Below are 16,506 nucleotides of genomic sequence, written 5' to 3'. Positions count from 1 at the left end.
CTTCATGCTGGTGGAGGAGACACTCCATGAATACAGAGGGTGACAAGTGCTATGAAAAACCTAAAATGGGGGGCTGCATGGGCACAGCGTCTAGCGTGGGGACAGGGCAGGGCATTCTTTAGTTGGGGGTCTGTTGGGGGGGCGGGCAGAGGCTCTCTGCAGAGGTAACCTTTGATCAGAGAATCAAAGGATGCGAAAGAGCCAGCATTCCAAACAGAGGGAACCAGCAGGTACAAAGGCCCTGGGGTGGGAGTGAAGGGGCTCTTTAGGAGCACAGAAAGAAGTGTGATGTGAGAGGGTAAGAATGGAGTGGGGGAGTGAGTGAGGGGCAGGAAGTAGTGGCAGGAGACAGGTGAGAGAGGTGGGCAGGGCCTCCATCAGACAGGACAAGCATGTAGACCTGGGTTATCTTAGAAGCAAGCAAGGGACTTGAAACAGGGGTGTGGCATTGGGGGTGGTTTATAGGACTTAACTGACATCTTAACAGACCCCACTGGCTGCTGTTGGGAGAAGGTCAGATGGCAGCAGGGAGGACAGAGCCTCCAGCTAGGGTGGGACACAGGGAAGGAAGCACCCGGAGGTGGGGGCAGCCTGGCTTCTCCTGTTTCCTCTGAAATCATTGTTCTCCAAGTGTCACCTCTCCAGCAGACGGGGGACAAGCAGGCCCCATAAGGGAACCCCATAAAGAGCTAAGGAGTGTGGGAACGCCCCACCTCTCGGCCTCCCTCAGTCCCTGTCACTGACATGCCCACCCCACCCTGACCACCACACACACAGATACACCATACTCACGGACATGTGCACACACAAATACGCCCACAGGCACACATTCACATACACAGACTGACAGACACACGCGGCCAGACATGGGTGCCCGTGCACACACAGGTGATCATGTGCACACTCACACATGCACACAAGCCCTCAGGCAGCACCCCGCCCGCGCCCACCCGGCAGGAGCCCACCTGAAGCGGAGCAGCTCCACAGCCTCCTCAGGCGTGTTCAGGTGCACCTTGAGGTCCCGGCCCTTCCTCGCCCGGATCCCGCCGTCCAGGCTGGCAGTGCTGCGGATGCCGGTCACCCACCTCAGCCCGGCCTGCCCCAGGGTGCCCACTGTGCCCATCTGCACCGAGATCTGGAGCAGGGCGCTGAGGGAGAGGCAGACACCGGCTTGCACCCTGCAGGCCCAGGCAGTGGCCAACCCACCCGTCACGCTGGCTGGGTTCCGCGGTCCTGAGCCAGAGCAGCCCCTCCAAGCGACCACCACTGACACATGCTCCATGTGCGCCAAGCCCTCTGCACGCCACCCAACCAGTCTCGTCATGACCAGCATCATTTTACAGATGGGGAAACCGAGGCTCAGAGAGGTGCTGCCACCCGCTTGGGTCCCATCATTGGGAAGTGGAACAGCCAGTTCTAGAATTCCCGGCCAGGGACCACATCAAACAGCAGCCAGCACAGGACACCCACGTTCCCCACGTCAGACCCAGAAACCGAGGCGAGGTCAGCTTAGTGGCCAGGACAGTCGCCCGGCAGGCCTGGGACAGACCCTGGAGTCCAGTGAGTACCGTCAAATTCTATTCAAAACCCTTTGCACTCTGTGGCTCTGCGTTGGCTGTGTACCCGCCTTGAGTCTGTTTCCTCCACCCTTACTGGGAATAAGAAAAGTGCCTGCCTTGCGCGTGGCCATATGGGTTCAGTGGGCTCGGAGCCCATGTGCCTTAAATGCTCCTCCCTCCCCCTCCTCCCCTCCCTGCGGAGGCAGAAGGGGCAGAGGGAAGAGCAGGGCTGTGGCATAAGACTGGAATCCCAGCTGCCTCACCCTGCTGTGCGACCTGGGGCACGTGACCTCCACCTGGCTGAGCCTCAGTCTTCTCACCTGCAAAGTGGGCATAACCACCCAGGATCTCCTCACAGTCTCTTGGCACAAAAACACCCAATCAACAGTAGGTGGTATATTGGGTGGTCTGCAGAGCCGGGATCCCATCCAGCCCACACTGATGCCCCAGCTCTCTGCAGAGGGAGCTCCCCACCACACTCTTCCCCCAGCTCTGAGGAGCCAGCTACCTGGGCTTGACATAACCATTCACAGAGAAATCTGAGCGCTGCTGGAAGTCGGCTGTCCCTCGGACCCGGATGCTGATGGCAGCCGAGGCATTTAGGGCCAGCCGGGCCGAGAGTCCAGACACAGTGGGAAAGGTGAGCTCCTCCATGGCCAGGGTCAGCCTCCGGTTCACCTGCACCTCCTGCCCCTGCATCAGAGAACCGGAACAGTGCACATGACCAGATAAGAAGACAGCTCATGGATACAATCACCCAGCCAAGCTCACATAGCTAGAAACAGGCAGAGTTGGGTTTGAACCAAGACATGTTACTATGGGAAAAGGTCAGAGGTCAGGGATGCAGGATCGGTCAGGTAAGGGGCGGTGTGGGCCCCGTTCATGGTCCAGAGCATTTAGAATGTGCCAGGCACGCTCTCAGCACTTCGTTGCATTTTTACTGCATTAAGTCATTTGATTCACCAGCTCTATGAAGCCGATATTATTACTATTACACCATCCCCATTTCACAGATGCAGAAACTGAGACCGTGGCAAGTTAAACAATACTCCCAATGTGGTCAGTGGTGGAGCCAGTTTTTTAACTTGGGCCATCTGGCTCCAAATTCCATGCTCTTCAGTTTGGAAGTACTTTACTTCTTCTCCAAAGCATCAAAGGAAAGACCACGGGGCCAGAGGGCAAGGAGCAGCCCAGCCCAGCCTGAGGTACCTTCAGGAGCTTGACGGCAAGCTCGGCCAGGTCCAGGGACTGGCGTTTTACGTGGCTCCCCATCTTCCTGCAGCTGACAAAGCTCAGCTCGTGCCCAAAGACCTTCACGCTCAGCTCACATCGCAGCGCCTGCCGCCCCCTGCGCCTCTGGGCCACCTGTGACCAGAAACAGTCTGGGTTAGCCGGGCAAGGCACCTGGACTTTGGGACAGGGGGTGGAGGGGAGCTTGAGAGAAAGGTCGAGGGTTTGTGGGGTCCTGAACAGGGCTTGCAAAACTCATGGCCCACAGGCATAACCCACAAACGTGTTTTCTTGAACTTGCAAGGTCTATTCATGCCCAATGCAGAGAGAGAGAGAGAGAGAGAGAGAGTGTGTGTGTGTGCGTGTGAGCCCATGTACCCCTCACCCTGTTTCCTCCATTGTTAACACCTTACAAAACTAAGACACCAGCACGTTATTCACTGAACTCCTGACTTTATCTGGATTTCGCCAGTTTTTCCATTCCATCCTCTTTCTATTCCAAAATCCAATCCAGGTACCACATGGCATTTAGTGTTGTGTCTCTTCAGTTTCCCCCGGTTTATGATAGTTTCTTGGACTTTCTTTGTTTTTCATGCAGTGTGTATTTTTCAAAATTTGTTTCTAATATTTAAAAATTGAAAGATTTTATATAAAATCCGGATACCCAGCTTATCAACAAAGAGAAATATTGGCGTGTCTTCCCCTCACGGCTCCAGCTCCTGCCCCAACGAGGGGCAACAAGTGCTCAGAGCTCAGCAGTGGCTGCCACTTGGAGCTGAGGCCTGTGCTACACATCCGTCTGCCACAGTCCCCACCACTCCCTACTGTCTCTCCAACACAGAAGCCAAGTACTGTTGCCAGTCATCACTGTGCTTGTGCAAAATATACCTTGGGTTGTGAGTCTCGATCAAAAGTGAGAAAATAAAAGACCAAAGGGATTGTGGATTCTAAGAAAAATGTTTACACCCAGCCCACCACTCTCATTCAAGTTACCCGCTGGCCCCAGATCTAGTCCAAGAGCAACCACGAGAGCAGGGACCATGTTCTGACCATCTCTGTGTTCGGGCTCTGGGGTCACAGCTGGTGGTTAGTAAATGTGTGGACATGTGAACAAATGCCCCAATCACCACCTTGATTATTACCCCCAGATGTACGTGGAAATGATATTTATAAGAACAAAAGATGCTAACAACCTAAATGTCCACCGATGGGGGAGTGGTTATGTACAGTCTCCACCCACAGAACGGGTACTAAAATGTATGCATACACCGAGTTTTCAGTAAGAAAATACTCAAGTAACAATATGAAGAGGGAAAGCAGGCTAAGTGCAAGTGCACACACATACACACATACACACATACACACATCATGCCCAGCAATTCCACTGCTAGGTACATGCTGGACAGAAATGTGCACACACATTCACCAAAGAGATGAACAGAAGAATGTTCACCACACTACCTGTAATCAGCCAGAAACTGGAAACTACCCAAAAGCCATCAAAAGTAAATGGATAAAGGGGAGGGTACAGCTCAAGTGGTAGAGTGCACACTTAGCAGGCATGAGGTCCTGGGTTCAATCCCCAGTACCTCCTCTAAAAAATAAATAAATAAACCTAATAACCTCCCCCAGCAATCAATCAATCAATCAATATAAATAAATAAATAAAATTTAAAACTAAAATTAAAAAGTAAACGGGTAAAGAAATTGTGATATGCTCACCCCGTGGAGCACAACACAGCAAGAAAAAGGAACAAACCACAGGTATACACAGCAACATGGATGGATCTCACAAACACATTTTGAGCCAAAGAAGTCAGACCCAAAAAACGGAGGATGTGAGCAGCATTAGTCACAATCGCCAAAAGGTGGAAACCACCTGAAAGTCCATCAGTGGATGAAGCGACACACAAAATGTGGTCCATCCACACGATGGAATATCACCCAGCCTTAGAGAGAAACGCAGTACTGATACCTGCTACAACAGAGGAATCTCAAACATATGCTTCGTGACACAAGCCAGACACAAAAGGCTGCATATTGTCTAATTCTGTTTATTGAAATGTCCAGAAAAGGTAAATCCAGAGACAGAAAGCAGATTAGCGGTTGCCAGGGACCAGGGAAGGCGGGAATGGGGGAGGGGCTGCTAATGGGTGTGGGGTCTCCCAGGGGTGATGAAAATGTTCTGGAACGAGATAGAGGTGATGGTTGCACAACATTGTGAAATGTGCTAAACGTCACTGAATTGTATAATGTAAAATGGTGACGTTTATGTTATGTGATGCTATGTTATATTTCATCTCTTTTTTTTAGAAAAAGAGTACATGGTGATTGATTCCATCTATATAAAGTTCACGAAAGGAACTGGATGTGACTTCTGCTGCCAGTCAGATTGGAGTAACAAGGACTTGGATTTATCTTCCCATGTGAAGCAACCAGAAACCCAGATGGTACAGATTAAATAAAAGTTCCCAAGACATCAGACACCAGGTAATAGGAGACAATGAACCCATGAGACAGGGAACAAGCAAGGTGCGCCCTAGCTTCCTGCCTGGAGAGAGTTCAGGCTGAAGTGCCAGGAGGGGAGCAGAGAGGGTAGGGCAGGGAGCCGAGGATGTGGGAGTCCGGGGGGACCAAGGTGGCTGGGCTGTGTCCGGGCAGAGTACGGAAGAGGAAAGAGCCACACTGAGAGAGAATTCTGGAGATCTCCATGGGGTCCTACGAATCTCTGTAACATTGCATTAGGCAAAGATTTCTAAGAGCGAACACCCAAAACACTAGGCATAAAAGAAACGGACAAACTTGACTTCATCAAAATCCACGGACTCTGTTCTTCAAAGACACTGTGAAGAGAATGGAAAGACCACTGCCGTGCACTGGGAGGAAATATTTGCAAGTCACATATCTGATAAAGGCCTGGTGTTCAGAACAGAGCAAAAAGGCCCAAACTCAGTAATAAGAAACCAATCCAGTGTTTTAAAAAGGACAAAATATTTGAACATTCACTTCACCAAAGACATATGGATGACAAATAAGCACATGAAAAGGTGCTTAGCATTCGTAGCCTTAGGGAAACGCACATTAAAGCCACGAGATATGACTACACACATTAGAAGGGCAGAAACTAAAAAGGCTGATCCTGGTGAGGATGGAGAGGAACTAGGGCTCTCCTGCACTGCTGGTGGGGGTGCAAAATGGTAGCCACTTTGCAAAACAGTTTGGCTAACTCTTAAAAAATTAAACATACAACTATCACATGATCCAAGTATCCCATTCTTAGCTATTTACCCAAGAGACATGAAAACACATGTTCATATGAAGATCTGAATACACATGCTCACAGCAGTCCTATTTGTAACCGCCCCAAACTGGAAATAACACAAACGTCCATCAGCAGGTGAATACATACACAAACTGTGGTCCAGCCATACCACGGACTACTCCTTGGCCATGAGAAGAAACTGTACCTACAACATGGATGAAATCCAAAATACTTACGCTGAATTAAAGAAGTCAGACCAAAAAGGAGTATGTGCTTAAAAAGAGTATTGCTGAGTGATTCCATTTACGTAACGGTCCAGAAAATGCAAACCAATCTACTGTGATAGAAAAAGCCGATCTCAGTAGGGGCAGGGGTGGGGCAGGAGGAAGGGATTAAGGAGCAGGGAGAAATCTTTGGACTGACAGATATGTTGGTTTGGCTGGTGATGGTTTCTTGGTGTATACGTGTCAAAACTATCAACTTGCACGCTTTAAACACATCTCATTTACTGTAGGTCAATTATACCTCAACAAAGCTGATTTTTAAAAAGTAGAGCTAATTGATGCTGTTAGGAGCCAGAACAGTGGCTACCCTTGGTTATGGGTGAATAAACTAGAAGGAAGATGCAGAAAGGGGCTTCTAGGCTGCCGATGATGGTCTGGGTGCTGGTTAGAAGGATGTGTTCTGTTGGTGGAAATGCACTGAGTATTAAATGCACTTACGAGGTGGGCACCTTTCTATGTATGTGATACTTCAATAAATGGTTTTTCAAAATAAGGCAGGACAACAGCTCACTGCTCGGATCTGGACCAGCAACTGGTTTCAGTAGGGGGTGGGAGGGCAGGGTCAGAGTTCACTGACGCCTGAGTCCCCAGTCCCCAGAGCCCAAGCTGGCACCTGACAGCACCCTGGGGTGGGCAGCGGGTGCTTCCCTTACCTTCTGCTGCAGGTCTCTCATCTTTCTGGACTCTTCTCCTGGACAGTCGGAGTCCGCCGGCTCTGGGGTGGGCCCTGGTTCTGACGCTGGGGGCTTCTCTGACTGGGCCTGTCTCTCCTCTTCCTGCCCCCAGGATGCCTTCCGGCCAAACAGCCTGCGAGCCACTTCCTCAGCATTTACCAGCCGGAGCCCCAGCTGGGAAGGAAAGCCAGGGGCCAGCAAGAAGTGACCCAGTCACAAGGGTAATCAAGAACTGTGGGGCTGGGGGCTTCAACAGGGCGTCCAGCAGCTTGACCAGGGTGCCCTGGGCCCCCCGGGTCCACCCAGGTCCAAATAAAGAGGCACGATCTTGGGAAATCATCCAGCTCCACATCTGCTTGGCAAATGCCACATAGCAAGAATTTCTACAGACTCTTTAAGGCCTGCTTCAAATGCCACCACCTCTGGGAAGCCTTCTCTGAATTCCCACATCACTCCCTTCACATATCCCCAGCCAAATTCATCACTCCTTCTTCTGTCAAGTACACCACTCCAAGGTCACACTCAGACTAATTTGTGTGTGTCTCTTGCAAAATCCTGAGCTCCATGAGGACCCTTGTCTCTTTCACTAAGCACACTCAAGGCTTGGTGGAAAGGTTAATTCCAGTGTCCACCTGACAGGGCCAGGGGGTGCCCAGATATTTGGTCACACATTATTACAGGTGTTTCTGTGAGAGCATTTCTGGATGAGTTTAACATTTAGATCAGTAGACTGAGTCCAGCAGATTGCCCTCCATAATGTGGGTGGGCCTCATCCAATCAGTTGAAGTCCTGAATGAAACAAAAGGCTGACCCTTCTCCAAATAAGAGGGAATTCCTCCTCCCCGACTGCCTCCAGACTGGGACATTGTTTTATTTTATTCCCGTGCCTCCAACAAGAACTACACCATCAGCTCTTCCTAGGTCTCGAGCTTGCTGAGTGCAGAGCTGGGATTTGTCAGCCTCCATAATCCCACTGGTTCTATTTCTCTGGAGAGTCCTGACTAACCGATGACCTGGTTGATTCTCAAAATCTGATGGATGAATGAATGAGTCCCTCCTTCCTTCTATCTGCCCCTCCATCCGCCCATCTGTCCACTCATTTTCCATCCTTTCCACCCATCCACCCATCCACGCAACCTTTTATCCCTCCACACACCTTTCCTTCCATCCTCCTATCCTCTTGTCTCTGAGAGCATCTGTGGAGAAATCACCAGAGGGTCAGCCCTTGGCAGTTCTAAGCCCAGGCACCCAGTTGGCAAAGTCTGGATGATAGGTTCCCTATTCTCCATAAATTAGAAGGGGCTGGGATAGGGCACAGAGCACCCTCCCTCAGATAAGCTCCAGGGACTTGGGTGGAAGAGATGGAAGAGGGCAGGGATTATGTCTCTCTTGTTCGCCATTTTAATCAGAGCCCAGTACACAGCACATGTCAAGTAGAAGGATATGTGTGCAATAGATGACAGGTGGATGGATGGATGGATGGATGGATGGATGGGTGGGTGGGTGGAAGGGTAGATGAATAGATAGGTGGACAAGAGGTTAGATGGAGAGATGGGTAGAAGGGTACATAAATGAATAGATGGATGAGGACAAAAGAACGGGTGGATGGATGGATGGATGGGTGGATGGATGGACAGATGTATAGATGTATGGAAAAGTGTGGATGGATGGGTTAAGGTGAGTGGGTGGGTGAATACGTGGATGGATGCATGATGACTGAGAGAACAGATGAACAGATGAGTGGGTGAGAGGGTAGACGGAGAGATGGGTGGGAAGGTACATAAATGGATGAGAGAGATGGATGAGATGAACAGATGAATGTATGGATGGATGATTGATGGGGTGATGGACAGATAGATAGATGAATAGGTATGTGAAATGGGTGGGTGGGTGGATGAGTGTATGACTAGGGGAATAAACAGGTTGGTGAGAGGGTAGATGGAGAGAGATAGGGTGAGAGGGACAGAAAGAGGGAGGGAAGTAGGGCTGGGTGTTGATGTATGGATGCGTGAGTGGGTGAACAGATGGGTGGAAGGGCAGATAGACGGGTGGGTGGATGGCAGGATACAAGATACAGGAGTAGATCAATAGATTCAAGAGATGATGGATGGAAAGATGGACGGATGGGATCATCTCTGGAGAGGCCCTGAGGAGAGTGAAGCTAGGCCCCCTCTTACCTCCAGGAGGTTGAAGGCACGACCAAGGGCATGGATGGTCAGGTTGGCTGTGGCAGAACGGGGGAGGAAGGAGGCAGGCGAGAAGAGAAGGGTCCCCTCCAGGTTGGCTCCCAGGCTGCCCGATGCTGGGAGAGAGGATCAGTACACACCACACGGCTCACAGGGCCGGCCCTGTGACCGAGGGGCCGTCGCCTGAGACAGGGCCAGACATGGAGAGCACCCTCTCGGCCAGGACAAGAAGCTCGGACTTAAGCCTTACCAAGGGCAGAGGGAAGGTCAGGGCAGAAGGGTCACAAACACGCTGATAGACAGAGAGGGGGCAGCCAGAGCCCCACCCCACGCCCAGACTTGCCAAGTAGCTGAAGGGGTTCGAGTAACTAAGCTAGAACGGGGTCCCTTTTTGATCCTGTTTAATTACAAGGAGGCAGCCGTCTCCATTTGATGCTAATCTCTCTTTTAACCCAAGGGAAAAGCAGTTCTCAAATTCACAGCCCTCGGCAGGCAAGAATCTACGGGAATCCAACAACAGTGTGTCAGGGTCATTGTATTTCTCTTCAGGATTACCTTAGTTTTACAGTTAAACTGATCTTCCACTAATGGTAGAGATAGAGAGTTTCCTTTTAGAATAAGTTAAAAAGAGCATGTTTAGAGAAAAGATGAAAGTATCCTGAAGAAAGCTATGAAATGGCTCACATTTAACTGATTTTTACCTTTTCTGACAAAAATGACAGGTGCTATGGAATATAGCAAAAAATCGAGCAGGTGGCATGTCCGCAGGAGTTGGAACTCAGAGCTTCTCAAGCCTCTGTGGTCCCAGGGCAGGACAGCGCCCACCCCGGACGGCCGTACCTGAGCGGAAGGTGACGTCGGAATAGGATGAATGTTTCCAGGTCTCTGGATGGAACTCCCGGCTGAGGACGTCTTCAGGGAGGGCTTCCCGGAGGGCCTGTTTCAGGGGGTCATCCGTCTCCAGCAACTGCAGGAGGTGACTCCAGACAAAGGAGCCCACTGGAGTCCAGTTGTGGCCAGCAGGGAAGGGAGGGGAGAATGGTGAGGGAGGACCCAGGGCTAGCACAGCCCAGAGAAAAAATCCCTGAGCCCCTATCCTGAGTCCTGCTATTTCCACACACCAGGGGCTTCTCAGGAGCCTAGCTACTGAGAACACCACATCCTCTTTAAAGAAACAGTGACCAATAGCAGTACGTTAATGGAACTTGGAAATCTAGACCCTGCAGAGCATTCTGACGAGCCTTCCAGAAGAGAAAGGGAGGTATTGTGGGGAAAGCCCTGGCTTGAAAGTCAGACCTGAGTCTGATTCCCAGTTCTACCACTTATAAGCTGTGTGACCTCGGGCTGGTCACTCCACCTCTCTGAGCCTTAGTTTTCTCATCTGTAAAATGAACTGTAATGACCCATCTCCCAGGGCTGTTTATGCAGATCAGTCAAGAGCAGAGCCTGGGGGAGGGCATAGCTCAGTGGTAGAGCGCATGCTTAGCATGCATGAGGCCCTCGGTTCAATCCCTAGTCCTTCCATTAAAAAAAAAAAAAAAGGAATAAATATCCTAATTATCTCCCCCTCTAAAAAGAGAATTAAAAGAAAACTAAAAAGACCAGAGCCTGGACCTAAAGAACTGGGTATCTTTCAAGGTTGGGAAAGGGGTGACATGAAATCTGTGATGGGGACCTTCTCCAGCTCTCTGGAAGGGTGAAAATAAGATGAGAGCACCATTGGGAAAGAGTCTCACAGAGGATATTAGTCTAACTGGGAACCCCAATCCTCTTGCTTGTCCCAGGTTCTCAGAATGCCCAGCAGGGAGCTTCTGGAACAACACATCATGGAACAGAGCTGAGTCTGACTTTTGCTCCCATCAGGCAACACAAAAGCCTGGTACCTCAGGGCCTCCACCAAGGCTGCCCCTTGGCTGATCCCCTCTGAGGGGCTTGGCTTAGTGGCCTGTTGATGCAGAACAGCCCCTCCCCAACCCTGTCCTACCCTCAAAATTGTCAATAAGGAACTGCAGCTTCTAGGAGCACCATTTCCTTTCCTTTGGGTGGGTCGGGTGAGGGGTGCCATTTCTTTAGAAGGCAGTTTAGCAGCATCCATTAGACTTTTATTTATTAATTTTGGGGGGAGAGGAGGTAATTAGGTTTACTTATATATTTTTTGGAGGAGATACTGGGGATTGAACCCAGGACCTTGTGTATGCTAAGCATGTGCTCTACCACTTGAGCTATACCCTCCCCCTGGTCAGACTTTTTAAACGTGTACACCATCATGTTGGCTAGTTTTCTTCTGGGAAATGATCGTATGGCTAGATTAGCACAAGGGCCCAAAGGCGGATGCACAGGGAGGTTCCTGGTGGTCGTTGTTTCTCACAGCAAAAGATCAGAAACAATCTAAATGCCCATCAGTGGGACTGGTAACATGGATCATGCTTTAAGCTTCTAATGGGGCACCACAGAGCTGTAGATAAAGAGCCCGAATGCCCTGATGTGGAAGGAGCTCGCGGACACACCGGAGGCAGAAGCATCAGAGCACACACGACGTGACCCTGAGCTGCTGCTGTTAAAAGGATGCACGTCCAGGTTCATATGCGCATACACGTTCCGACAGGATGGATACACAAGGGAACTGGTGACACTCAGTGCCTTCGGGACCTCGGGATCAGGAGAAGAGGAAGACTTTAACTTTCCTTCTATAGCTTGCTGTCTGCTTTGAAATTTGGGCTACATACTAGTAACAGCAGTAGTGATAATCACGTTAAAAGCAACAGCTCTGCAAGGAACACTTAACGATGTTCTCGGTGTCTTCCTGTGTTAACTCATTTTATGCTCCCTCTGTGAGGGAGGTACTGTCATTATCCCCATTTCACTGATGTAGAGATGGAGGCTCAGGAAGTTTGAGCCACTCGTCCAAAGGCACACACGTAGGAAGTGGCTGAGCTGGGACTGGAATCCAGGATGTCAGGTCCCAGGCTCTCAACACCTTGTGCATTATTTAAAACCTTCTTGAAAATTGGTTGAACCTATTTTTTTGAAGTTACACCTTTGGGTTTAGGAACTAGGACCAGAGGCTCCCTGTTTAAGGCAACTCTCTGACCCCAGAGGGATCTGAGATTTGTAGACATTCTCCCTCCTCCTTACAGGTCTCTATTCCAGGTCCTGAGCTGTGAGCTGGCCAGAGCTAGAAGGGAACTCAGTGACTTCCACCCTGTTTTACAGATAGGGAAACTGAGGACCAGAGAAGTGACTTCTCCAAGGCTATTCAACCACCACATGGTTGAGGGGAACATGCAAGTTCACTTGTCTTGATGGTGTGGAAAGAGATGAGGAAGGGGAAGGGAACAGAACACCCGAAGGGTGGAGGGAAAGGGTGCTCCTCAACCCCTGCACCCACCAAGTGGCCCCCAGGCCAGACCCCACCTGCTGCTGCTCACCCTGGGTGGACTGCTCTCCTGCCTGGGTGCGCCGCACCTGGGCAAACAGCTCCTCGCCAGGGCACCTCATCAGGGCCAGGTAGGCATTGATGCGGATCTCAGCATCCTCCTCGGGGCTTTGGTACAAGCGGGAGAGCACGGATCGCTGGCTCGGGCAGAGAGAAAGTCATCACCCAGGAGCTCGATGTCCCCACATCTTCCCTGGCTCCAGCAGGTGACCCTGCTGTCTGGCCCCAGGTCTCCCGATGTCTCCACTGCTCCCTGACACTGTCACCTGTGGCCCAGTTGCAGGAGGTGGTAGGTTCCCCAGTCACTGCTAATCCCCATCCTCTCACAGCCCAGCCCAGAGCCGGCAACTTCCATACAGAACAGGTAGCAAACGGGCATGGCTGCATTCCAATAAAACTTTATTTACAAAACAGCCTGCCTGCCACACAGGAGGTATTTCCTCTAAAGGTATTCCTTGCTACCTCCTTTCCTTAGCAAGCCACCTCCCCTACCATGTGACTCTGTCCCCCAGCACCTGTTGGTTTCCTTCACAGCGCAGCCAGCCACCCAGCCAGTCCCGCAGTGGTGATTACTGAGCACCTGCTACGTGTCCGGCACGATGCTACGTGCTGGGCGACAGCCGTGGGCAAGACAAACCCAGCTCTCGTCCACCCGAAGCTGACATTTCAGTGCAGGGAGACAGTAAACAAGGCTAGTATGTGAAATACAGAACACGTGAGCTGGTGATAAACGCTCAAGAGGGAAAAATAAAATAAGGAAGCAGGAGGCATGTGGGACCTGAGAGGCTTAATTTCAGGTAAAATTCAGCCAACAAGGACACTCACACTAAAGTGATTTCTAAGCAAAGGCCTTCAGGAAGGAAAGGAATAAAGCCTGGGGATATCCAGGGGAAAGAAATTCCAGGAAGGGAGAACTACATATGCAAATGGCCTGAGGCCAAAGTCATTCACGCACGTGTATGTGTGCATGCATGCGTCTCTGTCTGTCTGAGAAACAACAGGGAGACCAGCATGGCTGGTGAGGAGTGGGGGGAGGGGTGAGGAAAGTAGGAGATGAAGCCACGAGTCGCTAGCGGGTCAGTGGCCAGCTCACATGGAGCCTGGCACGTGCACCCTGTAACAGCTCACTGTAACGGCTCTGGCTTTGACTCAAAATGAGAGGGGAGCTGCTAGTCCAAAGTTAGCAAGCTTTTCCTGTAAAGGAAGAGGTAATAAATTTTTTTGGCTTTGCAGGCCATGTAGCCTCTCTTGCAAATACTCTGCAGTTGTAGCAAGAAAGCAGCCCCAGACCACGCATAAATGAACAGGCACAGCTGTGTTCCAACAAAACTTGACATTCAAGGACAGGGAGTCAGCTGGGCGTAGACTGTGGACCATAGCTTGCCAACCCCTGAACCAGAGGATCTGCAGCACAGGATGGCTTACGTGTCGTCTGTTTGTAATTATATGCTTGGTTGTGTGTTTGTTTTATGACTATCTGCCACCCACAGCAGACACCGGCTCTGTGAGTACAGAGACCTGGACACCCATTCACATGAGTGCCCAGCCCAGTGCCCAGCACACAGAAGGCACTCAGTAATAGGTGATGAGCAAACGAAGATGTGTATTAACGTCAAACCCACTCCCACCTGATACCAGCCCCAGTGAACTAACATGTAGGAACTCACATCCACAGAGCAGGGAACCCTCCGGAAGGCCTGGATGGCCCCCAGCCGGATCTCATGGGGGCAGCTCCTCAGGGATGCACAAGTGCTCAGCTTGGGGGTGAGAGCTGTGGCTGCCAGGCCGGCGTTGCCAATGGCCTTGAGCACGATCTGGAGCTGAAACAAATGGCCATGGGGCTTTGAGGCCTGGTGCGGGGGTGGGGGTGGGCTCCCAGCCCACTCCACAGGGGCCATGCCCAGGATGCAGACTGTCCTCACCTGCTCAGCATCCGAGGGCTCCTGGAAGGTGCAGTTGGCTCCTAAGGCGTCTCCCAGGATCTTCACAAGGGAGCTGACACCAGGCAGCTGCCCGCAGGGCCCGTCCAGAGACACACAGAGGTTGTGCACAAGAGCTGAGATGCCCAGGAAGGCACCTGGGCTGGCCCCCGGGGTCTGCAGCAGTGGCTGGGGACATAAATTTGCTCTGAGTAATTAGAGAGTTTGTCTTTTATGGATGTGGCCTTGGGTCCAATCTGAAAGAACCTAAATGGAAGGATGTGGCCAGTACTGGGGTAAACAGTTAGCCACTGCCCAGCCCGGTTACCCACCCAGGAAATATAAGAGCCCGTCTGTATAGCGCTTGCCAATTTCCACGGTGTAAATGCTCCCACCCTGGTTGATTTCAGCTGTGTCGCTGCAAGGGCGCTGGGACGAGACAGGGAGTCAGCAGCAAGCACACATCCTGTGACAGGTCCACACACGACACAAGCAAGGTAAAGAAGCCCGAAGGCGTGGACGTGGTATGGTGTAGTGAGAGCATAAGGAATTAAATATCTCTTACTTTTGTTTTAATATAATCTCTCGAATTGCAAACTTGGATCACGTAATTTTTAATAATAGCTGTGTTTATCAAGCAGCTTGAGAAGTGCCTGAAAGTCAAGACTGTCTCTTTTCTCACCCTACCCTGACGCACATGCTGGGGCCCCTGGGGTCTGATTCCCCGAGGAGCAGGAGGAGACCCAGCCCTCCTCTGGGGATCAGACTGCCCTACTTGACCAGTTCAACCAGGCTCCTCTCTTCCAGGGGCCTCACAGTGGCACAACTCGGGCCAGGACAAGTCAGATAAGGGCCATTTCAGCTGCTCAGCAGACCTCCACCCAGACACTCAGCCAGTCTCATACCGGGGAACCGAAGCCTTCAGCCGAGAGGAAGGCAAAAGTGGGGGGCACAGGGGACTCAGGACAGAGGAGCGCTGGTTCCAGGCCTCAGAGTCAGGGGAAGAAGAAAAATGTATTTTATTTAGTAAACACCTCCACAGCACTCCCTATGCAGCAGGCTCTGCTGTTAACAGGGCACGCGTGTTACTTGCTTAGATCCTGAGACACAGAGAGGTTAAGTAACTGGCCTAAGGTCACCCAGCCAGAAAGAAGTGAAGCCAAAACTTGCCCCTGCAGAGTCTGGCTCTCAGTCTGGGCATTACCCCTATACTTGCTGCTTCTCAGAATACATGTTCCGGGCTCACTCGTGAAAACCAGGCCTGGGCACTGGGCAACAGGGAGTGGCCTCTATTATCCCTACACACTAGCAGCAGGGACCGCCTGGCAGCCCAGGGAAATACAACCCCTGAACCGGCTCTGTTCTTCCCTGGGACTCGTGGTCTTAACCAGGTCAGTGTGCCCACGCGAGGGTGCCTGGCTCGAGCATCTGCATGTGTGCATCTCGGTGGATGTGTGTTTTAGCATCTGGGTGTTTGTGTGTTCCTGTGTGGGTGTGCACGTGTCTCAGTGTACACGTGTCCTGGTGCGCATGTCCCCATGCGTGTGCGCACACCTGAGCATAGCCTGATGTGTGTGCGCACACGTGCACTGATATGGGTGCGTCCCCGAGTGTACACATGCAGGTCCCAGTATGTGAATACACATGTCCCAGTGTACCCTGGAGGTGTGTGTCCAGATGTCGGTGGCTGTCCCCACTTGTCCGTGTGTGTGTGTGTGTGTGTGTGTGTGTAGTATGTCTGTGTGAGTGCATCTGCATGTCCAGGTACATGTATGAGTCTTGGTGTGTATGTCTTAACATGTGGGTGCATGTCCCCACCTGTTCCTACGTGGGCGTCCTCAGGGTCTCTCTCTGTGAGTCGGTGTGTGTGTGTTTTCTTTGTGGAAGGGGGGACGTGTGGCTTGGAAAAGCACATTCGTTGTTATTCCAGATTTGGCAAATGAAAACAAACTCTGT

At 51.3% G+C, this 16,506-nt stretch overlaps 1 protein-coding gene across 4 annotated transcripts in view; it reads right to left on the bottom strand.

Annotated features, from left to right (window-relative positions):
* LOC102515882 overlaps positions 1-16,506 on the bottom strand; it is a 111,706-nt gene that overhangs the window by 80,145 nt on the left and 15,055 nt on the right. For 2 of the 4 annotated variants that reach the window (XM_032460786.1, XM_032460787.1), the window contains 9 exons: positions 14,554-14,739; positions 14,299-14,451; positions 12,624-12,768; positions 10,036-10,194; positions 9,187-9,311; positions 6,989-7,183; positions 2,769-2,924; positions 2,068-2,252; positions 966-1,148 (listed from right to left, as the gene is read on the bottom strand). In XM_032460786.1, coding sequence (XP_032316677.1) covers positions 966-1,148; positions 2,068-2,252; positions 2,769-2,924; positions 6,989-7,183; positions 9,187-9,311; positions 10,036-10,194; positions 12,624-12,768; positions 14,299-14,451; positions 14,554-14,739 — 1,487 coding nt within the window. Of the gene's footprint in view, positions 1-965; positions 1,149-2,067; positions 2,253-2,768; positions 2,925-6,988; positions 7,184-8,165; positions 8,206-9,186; positions 9,796-10,035; positions 10,195-12,623; positions 12,769-14,298; positions 14,452-14,553; positions 14,740-16,506 lie in introns of those variants that run through there. The other 2 variants (XM_032460788.1, XM_032460789.1) reach the window with 2 other exon arrangements.

The sequence above is a fragment of the Camelus ferus genome, chromosome 18 (assembly GCF_009834535.1).
Source record: "Camelus ferus isolate YT-003-E chromosome 18, BCGSAC_Cfer_1.0, whole genome shotgun sequence".
Classification (NCBI taxonomy): domain Eukaryota; kingdom Metazoa; phylum Chordata; class Mammalia; order Artiodactyla; family Camelidae; genus Camelus; species Camelus ferus.
The sequence above is the reverse complement of the archived record's forward strand: the minus strand, read 5'-3'. Positions and strand labels throughout refer to the sequence as shown.